The 12,759-nt window shown below is 38.1% G+C and overlaps 2 protein-coding genes across 2 annotated transcripts in view; one reads left to right on the top strand and one right to left on the bottom strand.

Moving 5' to 3' along the window:
* LOC111224316 (toll-like receptor 13) overlaps positions 1 to 5,050 on the top strand; it is a 6,689-nt gene extending 1,639 nt beyond the window's left edge. The window contains exons 2-4 of the mRNA XM_022748753.1: positions 6 to 2,497; positions 3,066 to 3,183; positions 3,630 to 5,050. Of these exons, the coding sequence (XP_022604474.1) occupies positions 6 to 2,497; positions 3,066 to 3,183; positions 3,630 to 3,870 (2,851 nt within the window). The 3' untranslated portion in view covers positions 3,871 to 5,050. The remainder of the gene's footprint in view (positions 1 to 5; positions 2,498 to 3,065; positions 3,184 to 3,629) is intronic.
* Positions 5,051 to 5,151: 101 nt separating this feature from the next.
* Positions 5,152 to 7,771, bottom strand: LOC111224301 (C-C motif chemokine 20-like). The gene is made up of 4 exons (XM_022748739.1): positions 7,525 to 7,771; positions 7,075 to 7,177; positions 5,789 to 5,863; positions 5,152 to 5,674 (listed from the first exon to the last, which is right to left on the bottom strand). Exons 1-4 carry the CDS (start codon positions 7,604 to 7,606, stop codon positions 5,611 to 5,613), a joined length of 324 nt encoding a protein of 107 aa, XP_022604460.1. The 5' UTR covers positions 7,607 to 7,771; the 3' UTR covers positions 5,152 to 5,610.
* Between the last annotated feature and the right edge of the window lie 4,988 nt (positions 7,772 to 12,759).

Here is a 12,759-nt window from a genome sequence, read left to right as displayed (position 1 = left end):
GAAACAACGGCAACAGGAGGAAGAAAACAATTTCAACTCATAATTTTTCTCTGCTTGTTGAATATCAGCAGTTTTGTTGTTCCAGTCAGAGGATTTGCAATGAAGAATTGCAAAATCAGTTACAATATTGCCATATGCGCCCAGAATAAACTCAGAGCTGTTCCTCGAGATATTCCCTCGACAGTAGAGGGTTTTGACTTGTCTGAAAACAAAATTTCAAGAGTACAAATATCAGATTTCAAAAATCTACCAGTTTTGACAAAATTAGAACTAAATCGCAACTTCATTTCGCAGATAGATGGCGGCGCCTTTGCCAATCTGATTTCCCTCAAGAAGTTAAATCTAAATAATAATAAACTTGTTGAACTCAGAGAGGATCTTTTTAATGGTTTGAGCAACCTCACCGAGCTCAGGATTACTAGTAATCGCATCAGAGCTGTGGCGTCCACGTCTTTCAAGTCCATGATAAGCTTAAAGTTTCTGGACATTTCTAACAACAAACTGCATGACGTAACAAAAGTTCATTCAATAATACAGCATCTGCCGCAGCTACGAGAGTTGTACATTCAAAAGAACAATTTTAACACTTTTCACTCGTGGGAACTGACAAACAGCTCACTACAACTTAAATACCTCGATTTGTCTCATAATCCAATCTCACTTTTTCAGATCACTGCAGATGTTTTACCAAATCTGACCTGGTTTAATGTCGGTGGCTCTTCCCAGAAGATGAGATGGGATGTGCATAACAAGACTTTCTTTAGTCGAGTGTCTACTCTTGACATTACCGGGCTTCAAATGTCTTTAAATGACATGAAAACATTACTAGAGAGCGTAAACTCCTCACTAACGTCTCTGAGGATGAATGCAATGAAACAAAACCTTGCAGCGCTGATCAACATTTCCTGTTCCATCCCAACATTGTCCAAACTGCAACTCCGCAATTACAAACTCAGCTCTGTCAGTTCCCATTTGATTAAGTTGTGCATCAATGTAACTGAGTTAGATTTAGCAGTTAATCAAATACAAAACATCAGTGACAACACCTTCAGATCTATTCAGAGATTAAGGATCTTGAATCTGAGTCGCAACAACCTTTCATCTGTTCCAGCTGCCACGAGGAATCTACCGATTCTTCAAGAATTGGATCTGAGCTCTAATTTCATCAGCAAACTTGAATGTGACGATTTTGCCAATCAGACAATGCTTAGACAGCTCAACCTTTATCAGAATTCAATCTCAGCTCTAAAAGACTGTGTTTTCAAGGATTTAATACGATTGCAAGTTTTGAAGTTACATAACAACCAAATGTCCAAGTTACATGGTGCCTTCAACAAATACCTGCCAAACCTTAGACTACTGCTATTGGATCAAAATAAACTCACTGCCATTAATAATGGAGAATTCAGGGGCTTACAGTCCCTCCAGAACTTGTCATTACATCACAATCAAATACAGCAACTTGATAAAAGGTGTTTCATTGGATTGACGAATCTTTCTATTATTCTACTCCAGCAGAATCTTATCACAGAAAAAGAAATAAACAAAGGTAGTTTCAATGATCTGATAAATTTAAAGAGATTGGACTTCAGGGAAAATAGAATTCAATATAAAAACGATTCAGCTTTGCCTAATGCACCATTTTCTCAGCTGTCCCGTCTGGAGACATTGGCTATTCCTTCACAACACCGCAGGCTGAAATCTGACTTGCCTCGCAACTTCCTGCAAGGATTGACAAATCTGCGGGATCTCGATATCGGGACCACTCAACTTTTAACCTTGCACAAAGACACGTTTATTTACACACCTCAGCTGCAAAAACTTGATCTTAGCTCAAATGAATTTAGGGATCTCTCTCCAGAGTTGTTTTCCCCAATTCCAAACCTTAAAAGTCTTTACATATCTAGAACAATTCTTGGGTCTCTAGATTTTCTTGTAAATGCCAGCCTTTCCAAACTGGAGTTCTTGCAGGCGAGAAAGAATCAATATTCAGTTATCAGTGAGGAAATAATAAGGTCTGTACCAGCTCTTGTTTATGTGGATCTTCAGGGGAACAGTTTCAGGTGTGACTGCGATAACGCCTGGTTTATCTGGTGGATAGAAAACAACAACCAAACACAAGTTTTTGATGCCTATAACTTTACCTGCAACTACCCTGTGCACCTTAAAGGCAAGGAACTGTTGGAACTCGACGTCCGGTCCTGCTCAGTAGACATTGAATTCATCTACTTTATCTCCACCACATGTACAGTCCTACTGTTTATGGTGGTGTCCTTCACCTACCATTTCCTGAGGTGGCACCTGGCCTATGCCTACTACCTCTTCTTGGCTTTGCTCTTTGACACAAAACACAAAAACAAGCAAGCTCCTAATCAGTATGACGCCTTCATCTCCTACAACACTCATGATGAGCCCTGGGTCGTCCAAGAGCTGCTGCCCAAACTGGAGGGAGACCAGGGCTGGAGATTGTGTCTGCACCATCGAGACTTTGAGCCAGGTAGGATGTCGGCTCTTTGCACCGGCGATCAAATACATGCTTTTCTTAGCTTTTTATAAGCCATGTGAGTGGCTCTAGAGATGACAATGGCAGTGTGTTGAGTGCTGTGTCAGTTTACTTCTTTGATCCTGACGGAAATATCTGAATAACTATTGCATTGATTGGCATACAATTTGGTACAGTCAAGGTCCCCTGGGGATGAATCCTAAAATTGAACTTTCCAGAATACACAAAATGATAAATCGTTTCATTTTTTTAAATGCAAAAAATTTCAGCTTCTCAAATGTTCTGGGTAATTGGAATGGGTATTCATCACTATTTTCCTACATTTTACAAACCAAATAATTAATGAAATTAATAATCATTCATGTTATACAAAATAGTTCAGACCTAGCTCCACCTCAAGAGTGTAGAGTACAAACTGTTACAGATGTTTTTCTCATTTTGTGCTTTCGCCTATACTTCAGCAGGTGTCACCATATTACCTGTTGTGCTGCAATATCACAGGAACTCATGAAGAGAAAAGTGATTATGGTTTTTGTGGCTGACTGTTTTACCTTTACCTCAGGTAAACCCATCATAGACAACATCACAGATGCCATTTATGGAAGCAGGAAGACCATCTGTGTGATCAGTCGCAGATACCTTGAGAGTGAGTGGTGCTCCAGAGAGATCCAGGTGGCCAGGTAATGTCTCAGCTGTGTGATACATTAAGCTGATGTTAATCATCTATGCTGATATTGAATTAATATCTACACATTTATGGTTATCAGATCTTAAAAATATCTCCAACACCTTGTTGTAACTGTCACCTTGAACACTGAAGTAATACACATCTTAAACCCAAGAGATGTTCAATTTCGAAAGTTGATTTCCTGTTAATGCAAACTCAAACATTGCTGGTGCAGTGACGTGGCTTTAATAACGCAAACTAATGAAAACTTACACCATTTGGCAAGGAGGGGAAAAAAACCAAAAGCAGGAAGTGAGACAGGAAGATGAACACAGCAGTGAATGTGCATGACCTAAGAGTCTGGATAGGAGCAGCTGATTGGGGCTGTCTTAAATCATGAGAGATCTGATGAGGAAACTGGGATCTGGTCCTCATCCATCTTTTGTTTCTCCCGTCTAGCTTCCGTCTGTTCGACGAGCAGAAGGACGTGCTGATCATGGTCTTTCTGGAGGACATTCCCACCCATGAGCTGTCTCCTTACTACCGCATGAGGAAACTGCTGAAGAAGTGGACCTACCTGAGCTGGCCTCGAGCCGGAGAGCACACGGAGCTGTTCTGGGAGAAACTCCGCCAGGCTCTGAAGACCAGAGACGATCGCAGTGAGGACATCTTCCAGCTCACTGTGTCAGACAGACCGTGATGAAAAGAAATCGTGAACCTTCCTGTACGAGGTTTACAGCCAGTGTAGTTCACTGGTTTATATAACTGAGACTGCTGTTTTTTGACTAAATATTATGATAAGATAATATACAAGATTTGTGACATTAAGAGCTCACTGACTCTACGGCCTGAGGGCTGACTAAACACTGTAATCAGAGCAGCTGTGCCTACTAATCAACTGAAATGGAAAATCAGGAGCCACAAGTTGAAACGTTTCCATACAAGCAAACTGGAAATCCAAGTTATGATTGAGTACCAGAAACTCATTTTTCCATGTCGAAGTAAAGTCAAACTACCAGTGTAACCTGTCGCAGTCTGGATGTGACATAACCTGACAAGTGTGGGAAAAGATGATTTTAACAACCATAAAGCAACTTATGGTGAAAAAAGTAGAAAATATGGCAAGTTAAGGAATTAAATTTATCTCATTTGATAACAAATACACCTTAGTTTTGTTTTCACATGTGCATCAAGCCATTATTTAAAATTATTATTACTTTTAATACTGTTTTTATTATATTGCTTGCCATTTGCCAGAAGCTCACATTTGTGTCCGTGTGAAATATCTCAACAGCTGTTGGATGGATTGTCAGAATTTTTTTTTCAGACATTCATATTTGTCCAATACTTTGGTTTATGATCAAATATGTGCAAAAGTAATGACATTCTCATCACCTGTACTATGTGTTCAGTGCTAATTAGCAAATGTTAGCATGCTAACGTGCTAAATCAAGATGGTGAACATTATACTCGCTATACATCAAGTTTTTACTCTTGGTTGAGGTGGAAATGTTAAGTCTGTAACCTTCTGCAAATTATTACACGGAGCAAACAGAAATGCCGCATTTCCATCATGTTTTTGAATTTGTTTTTTTGTTGTTTGAGCTTTAATTGGTGCTTTTTTTATTTTCATCATCTCATTGCACGTTCTTTTTCTGAAATGTTTTAATGGCACCCATCCGGAGAATTTGCACTTTTCTGTCCTTATTAATTTTATTACTTCATATTTCCTTGCATTTCTGTGATTTAACTTCTGATGCTGATTTATTACTGTACCGTAAAATGAAATTTGTAATGTAAAGTATGTGATCGTACAGGAGGAGTTAACCTTTTAGCACAGCTTATGTTTAATATATATGCATATATATATATATATATAGTATATGAAAAATAAAAACCTTTATGTCAAGTATTTTTTAAATGTCATAACATTCAAAGTTGCATCAAAAATATGAAAGGACCAATTCAGACATTGTCAATATTGATATTAACATGTTTTATTTTATTATCTCTCTTTTAAATATCAATGACAATCAAACCTTCACATTCTGTGGGTGCACAGTGTGTCATACTGCATGTCTCTGAGCAAAAACTGTTCGAGTTTTAAACATGAGCACAATTCGGAAAAAATAAAAAACAAAAAACTGTTTTCATTCTTCTTTTTCTTTTTTTTTATGAAGCACTGTAACTACAGCTTAGTTTACTTGGCTTAGTGAATGTATTAAGAATACTACACTTTTCTGTTTATGAAACAGAACAAATATTAAAAATGTAATACAAAAATAATATATAATATAATGTAAAATATAAAATGACATAACAGTCCCTGTTACAGTTATTTAAAGTGAATTAAGTGTGAAATGTGATCAGAAACACCAGTATATTTTCCAGTCTCAGGAATGAGTAAATAGCAGAGTTATATGCTGAAGACATAATCAGTTTATGCTGATCTGGTGCCAGCAATCGTCTGCTTGGTGATCTGACCCTTCCTCTTTCTCATTTCACTACAAAGAAAAAAAGAAAACAGAATTTTGAATTTGGTTCAGTCAGAGCCGTTAGAATATCAGATGAATATACTGTACAGAAAAATCTACATTAAGGGACATGGTTATACTCACTCCACACACATCATCCCTCTCCTGGTCCAGTTCATGGAAGGGTCGGCACACACAAACCTCCCCGGAAGGTGGAAGCTGTGGGATCCAGGAAAAGAGTGGGAAATGCATTTAATTACTCACCAGATACAGTTTCTCCCTCCCTGTGGTCTCATTCCAGCTTGTGTATTAACCCCAGTGTCTCTTGTACATTACTGTAGTGTGACCTCAACACACACACACACACACACACACACACACACACAATCCAAACGAGCTGCTCCCAGAAAGTCCTGACATGTGGAATTCCACAGGTGATTTTCAGTTATACTTTAACTAGTGGGGAACCACCGGCTGGGGACTGGGGCATAGTTTCAATACCAAAGCTAACACACTCAGTCTTACAGAGAGCCAGTTTTCTGACAGCGTGGCAAACACTGAATGGCTTAAACATACACTTCATCTTTCATTATACTGTAACAGAAAGCTAGATCAACCATTACTCAAGTGGGGGCAAAAAAGCCCATCAATGTCTCCAACCACATGTCAGATATCATGATTAATATTATACAGTCCTCTATTTTATCACCTCTTTTACCTATTTTATTTTTCAGCCGCTCAAAACTTGAAATTACTTAGATGTGCTGCTACATGTGTATTTTAGGTCTATTTCTGTAGTTGCTAATGTTGTAAATGCCTTTGCACAACATTACTCAGTTAATGTTGATCCATGTAATGCATTTTACCACACTGCAATAACTTCTATCTAAGAAGAGCTGCAACTATTAGTCAAATAAATGATTAGTCGATCAAAAGACAATCAATCAGAAACTACTTTCACAACTGATTGAACATCATTTTTTGAAATACAAATACTCCACATTTGTTCAGAATCTCAAATGTGAGAATTTGTGACTTTTCTTGGTCAGATTTTATAGAAAAATTTAACAATTTGCTTAATTTTAAACTGAAACAAGACATTTAATGACATCACCTTCTGTTCTTTTAGAGACCAATCAGGAGATTAATTGATGATGAAATTCATTGTTCATGGCAGCCCTTTATTTCTAAGTATTACTGCACACTTTGTAATGCACAACTGTCCTAAATTGTCTATCGAGTATAATTTTATTTTAATATCTATTTCTGACAAATATCAGACTGGTTTGATATTTCATCTGATTGCTTCTACCTGGAGCCCTGTGCTTCTGTTGCTATTGAATTTCCCACCAGAATCACTTTAAGTATCACAGTTTCCATCGTAATGCTCATGTAACGTAGCGTGACGTCAGAGTGGACCGTTAACTCACATGATGGCGTTGATGTCGCAGGAAGTGTTGATGTTCTGGATGGTGTATCCCAGCAGCCGCATGCATGACAACTGGCGCCTGGTGTACCTCAGGCAGCAGCTCGCTACAAACACACACACGAAGACAAATTGTAAGCGAAAATACACGAGTCAATTATTAAAAAACTATCAAACATGATAGATTTTTAATAATAAAAGTTTAATTTGCATCTTTCTAAGCCTCATTAAACTATACACTATAATTCTATATATACTCAGTTTGTTTGAGCTTTAACATTTGCAGACTCTACATGTACTACAATAATATAAAGCTGAAGGTAATATAGGCCTACAACTTTTCCCATACTTGTCCCTCTCTAAATGTACTCTGACAGTGATGACAGAAAACATTCAATACTGTAGAAATCCAGGATATTTCACCTGCATTCGCAGCAGAAGCTGAAGGACTCACCTGACTGTGCGCTGCCGCTGAAGGTGGTGAGGATGATGAGTGTGCAGAAAACTGCCAGGAGACACACTTTGTTGATTCCCATGTTTCCACAGTTGGTATGCTTGCTGTGCCAGTCTGTAGTGGTTCAAATGTCCAAAGGTTCTTCTTAGAGTTTGACAGACACAGCGTTGCGCTCACTCCTTAAGTAGGCAGCTCTGGGATTTTCCCCGTTGGCCTGGAATGTGTCTGAATGCGAGCCAGGAAACAGAGGAACCGGCTTAGCTCCTGGAGGTGGGAGGAACTGTTCTACTACATCAGAGCTGGCTGTAAGTCAAATTTGAAGTGGCTATGAAATCCATGTGAAAACATGGTGACAGTCTGCTGTTGGTTATCACAGGTTTAAATCATTAATATGAAGACTTTGAGTTGTTTGCAGTGAAGCTTGACTTAACCTGAGAATGGACTTTCCTGAGGGTCGACTTGACTTTTTCCTTGAGTTTTGACAATTCAAGCAAAAATAAAAACTAAATTAGACAACACTCTTTGAATAGTAACACGCTTTTGTTACATATTAATATGATTAATACACCCTTTGACAGAAAGTAGCAATGTGAAAAAAAGTATTTTATGGGGTTTTTTGGCTCCCTAAAGGCAGAAAGTTCATTTATGCAGCTTTAAAAGTTTATATTTCCTGTGTTTCTAAAGAGTGAGTAATGTTTTAAATATTTGAAAGGTAAAATAACTAAATTGCTACTCAAATGACCCACTGGAATATGTCAAATCTGGGAAAAAAAAAAACACCCTTCCACTTGAGAAAGGTGTCAGAGGTGATACAATTGTTTAAAAAGTTTATCTCAGGAGCAAAAACTTGAGATAAGTGCTCACTGACTAAAGACTGGAAAGATAAATAGAGGCCTTTGTTGAAGAAAGTACCTCAGTTCCCTCATCACATGCTTTCATTTAGCGATCTATCTGTTTATCAGTTAAATTCTTGCTGTTGACGTCATCCATTGTCAAATCCGTGTTTTTGTGAGGATCTGCTTCCTGAGGATAGGTTCACCTGTCTGTCAGCATATCTCAGTGGTGGAGTGGTATATCATTTTCATGTGCCACAACATACCGCTAGTGTGAACATGAGCTTGACACATATGCATATATTTCAGTGTTACGTAGGTCCTAACTACTGTACATATTGACTTATGGCAAAATGCACTGGTGCAAAATGCAGTTGAAAAACAGTTAACCCAGAGATCTAAACAAAACAAAAAAAAACTAACTAACTTTTCAACCAAATTCAACCATATTTAGTCCAAATTTGACTCTTGACCAGCAGATCTTCACATCAGTGCTTAACAAAGGTTGGATTAACCAAACAGGCAAATTGGGCAAATGCCATATGGGCCCTGAAGGCTCTGTTACCACTGTTCCCAACGGAGCTGATCTTCTTTTCCAGAATCATTTAATTCAATTCAATTACTTGGTTATAATAATCATGTCAATACAGGGTGGGTGGTGCATTTTCATTGTTTGCTTCCTTATCAAAGGGACTATGAGATGGTAGCAATGATTTATTTTTTCATGACGTGCACAGGTGATTATGTGCAGCGCCTTGGCAGGTTTGATAGCACTTCATGGTTTTAGGGCAGGTGGACGGGCCTTGAAGGAGATGCATTAGTTTAGTCTGTATCATAAAACAACATGTGACCTTTTTGATGATTACGCAAATGATTACAGAAAGAGTCTCAGCCTTTGCGGACTTTAACCTTTTTTAAAAAACGTCTCTCCCTTTCCCCTGGATTCACTCTGTAGACACATCTCACGTTGGTTCGTTTTACAGTCTATTCTTACAATACAACATCCACATTTTTATCAACGTGTCAACTGCAGGATGGTTACTGTTGGAAATATATCATCATCTATTGCCAGTAATAATTTCTTTAAATTCTTAATTTTGCTACTTCTTTTACTATAATTGCCTCAATTAGCTGTAAGTGTCTGTGTGGGTGAGTCGACCACGCAAAGCAGCGCGCCAAACACAATAACTAACTTCCCATTGTTAAGGCCCGGCGTGGTCATTTTCCTGTGTCCAGGCAAACATGAGAAGGATGAATCATATTCTAACCATTTGGTTACTCAAAAGTATATCATAAAAAACGGGAGCAGACTGGAATTTTTTTAAATTTCACATTAAAATAAAATAAAAAGTAATTTGGAAAAAACCTTTTGATCACAATGGCACATACTCTTCTCAGGAATATGCCTTTTCATGAATCACTTGCTGCTGCTCTGGTGCAGCGTCCCACCTTTGCTGCTATAATTTCCCAATGCAGCTATGTAAACATGTACATATAAGCAGTCAGTTCCTCCTGAATGATACACCAATTCCACCCTCTTCCTCAGTCATTTCCTCATAACACATCTTGTTCATGTGAATATTATGTGAGTTATCAGTAGCGTGTGACTTAATTTGCCATACTGACATTGTTTTCAGTTGCCACGGAGACAGCAGTAGTGGTTCATTTCAAATTGACCTGGTGATAAAAGATGGTGATTCATTTTTGTGAGAGAACTTGCAACAATAAGTGCAGATAAGATTATCCAATCCGTGTTTTGTTTTTTTTGGCTTTGGCACTAGAACATGTTCTTCCCACCTACAAACTGCCAAATGACTCTGTTTTGTTTTTTTTCCCCAACAATCATCAATAACCACAATATGTATGAGGTAAAGAAGTATGAACTGTTTCCTGCTCTTTATTTGAACCAAACTCTCTTCATTTTCCGTATAATTTTACACTTAACTCAAGGAATATAAACGTGCAAACAGTAAATGAAGGATTAGTGTGATTTTTAATGTTCCCAATGAGACCTGGAGGCTTCATGGATGTCGTCATTCGGCTCTTGCTACGGTCCTGTTTGCAATCAATAAGAAATGTGCAAACTCCAGGGAACAGTTTGACCTCATCTCTTTATTTGAATTGTTTGACGTCCATGGAATGCACAGGGTTACTCAAAGGTTCAAATCTATTTTTATACCACATCCTTGAGGAGCTAAAAATAGCACCTCTTAAAATAGTTACAGATAATCAACTTGGGATTGTCCAGGTATGAAATCATGTTGACAGTCCTGAGGTGTGTGCTGCAATTTCCTCATTGGTGACGCAACTGCAAGAGAAACATAACACATGGAGATTATGGCACCCTCAGTTAACCTCACGAGTCTCAAGAGTCTTTTTATGAGCTCATGTTAGTTGAGAGATTTCCACGCTGCTCTATGGGTTGAGGAAATTAAAGTTCTTTCTTGAAACAAACCCATATTTATTCATTCCTGTCGAGATCTTTTGTTGGTGAGTGTATTGGCTCTGTAATGATTATCCGCTTTATCAGCACGGAGGTTTGGCATTGTTGACTGCTGCTCTGGGTCACATTACACAAAACACGCCATCAAAATAGTAACAATTAATGCTTAATTTACCTGAGCCTATTAAAGCTGCACTAATCAATATTCTCATATAATAGTCCAGAAAATATTTACTGCTACATTTAAAAATATTCGGGTCAAAATAATTACTTGATTGAGGTTATAGGTACTGTAGATTGTCATGGTTTTAAAATGCATGTTTGGAAATGAAAAACCAATGTTTTCTTGAAGCATGACAGATTAAGAGCAAGATGTTTATCTCAGGTGACGATGGAGACCAAAAAAAAAAAGAGATAAAAACACCAGGTCACATTATGTGTAAACATGTGGAAATTAGCATTTTCTTACAAATATAATTTTTTAGGTGATAATTCATCACTGGTGTTTTTGCAGCTTGTCTTGCTGCTCCCAGGTGGCCAAAAACAAAAATCAATTGATACGGCTTTAAATCTCCATGTCTCTGCAGTGGAACATTTAATTCAAACTCATGTTTTGCAGCCACATGTTGCTGAAACCCAAAGAACTTTATCTTAAATTCTAGTAGAGATCCTAAAGTTTCTAAAGATACCAAATAAGTCCAGCTGAAATTTGGGAAAATGTGTATAAAATGGTACTTAATGCACATTATGGTTTCAGTGAGAGGCTCAGGTTAGGGTTGAGAGGGACTGGAACAATTGTAAAACCAAATCAAGTTACATTATATGACTCATTGCTTTTCAAGAACAAGATCTAGTTGAGGAAACACACACTGAGATTGGTCTTATCGCCACAGCTTCCGCAACAGCTTCGCCGTTGAAGCTGTGATCTAGAGTTATAATTTAGCTGTTAATCACGACACATTAATAATGATTACCTGTTTGCTTAAGAATTAAGGCTAGGTCATTGTTACTGGCCAGGAAGTGTTAAAATGTAATCTACTGTGCAATGTTTGTCTTGGTTTAATTTCAATTTGAACCAATTGTTACTTGATTGCATCAGATAAATGCAGTCAAATATGTGGAGAACACCTGTTATATAAGGTAACTAAATACACACTTTGACCCACGAAAAGTACAGGTAGGCCCTCCCTCTGAGATCTGTATTCACGGCAGTGAATCCCATGAGTGTCTCAAACAATACTCAGCCGCTTCACCTTCACACCCATCCCAGTATTTGTTCAGCAAGAGCCACAGACTCTGGTCTCAAATGAAGCTTCTTTCTATTGTTAAGCTCTGTCTTTTTTGGCTGGCGGTCATGGGTACAAGCCGGCACACTGTGGCTCAAGCAGCAGGTAAGTCGTTGTTTCCAGAGATTAAAATGATGGCAGAATTATCACGCAGTAGTTTTTTTTGTTATTGGACTGCAGTATGTTGTGTTTCTTGACTCGATGGCCTATAATTTTAGCAGTTTTTGTTGTGTTGCACAACCCTATGGTGAAGAGGTATCAGGTATCTGAAAGTCAAAAAGTATAAAAGCATACGAGATTTTAAAAATGTGCGTTTGTTAGACTTGGATGTCAAATTTCCACAAAAATCAGTTTTTGTATAAATTTGAGTCTAAAAATGCCCCATAGAGCCATAACATCACACTCCAAAACAAAGTACATAAGCTATTGGATGATGGAAAACTGAGTTTGCAAGACTGTACTTGTCACTTGTCATATCACTTGAAAATTATTTGTGATTTGTCACTGACAACATAGGAACTTCAAACACTGACGTGGGAAACTCAATCCCACCAAAGATGTATGAGCCAACAGCCTTCAACCTTCAGGATCTTATCTTCGAAGTTGAATATCAGGTGTCTTTTCTGCCTGTGTCCACACGTGTGTTTGTGCTCTCGCAGGACGTCATGGTTGC

The sequence above is a fragment of the Seriola dumerili genome, unplaced genomic scaffold (assembly GCF_002260705.1).
Source record: "Seriola dumerili isolate Sdu_G_001 unplaced genomic scaffold, Sdu_1.0 BDQW01000129.1, whole genome shotgun sequence".
NCBI lineage: Eukaryota > Metazoa > Chordata > Actinopteri > Carangiformes > Carangidae > Seriola > Seriola dumerili.
Note: the sequence above shows the minus strand (reverse complement) of the source record. Positions and strands in the feature narration are given on the sequence as shown.

Excerpts from the sequence above, each read along its gene's own strand:
- LOC111224301 (XM_022748739.1), bottom strand. The coding sequence starts at position 7,606 with ATGGGAATCAACAAAGTGTGTCTCCTGGCAGTTTTCTGCACACTCATC. Across the intron at positions 5,864-7,074 it reads TGCGACATCAACGCCATCAT|CTTCCACCTTCCGGGGAGGT; the intron begins GTGAGTTAACGG and ends TGGATCCCACAG. Across the intron at positions 5,675-5,788 it reads AGAGGGATGATGTGTGTGGA|TGAAATGAGAAAGAGGAAGG; the intron begins GTGAGTATAACC and ends TTTTCTTTGTAG.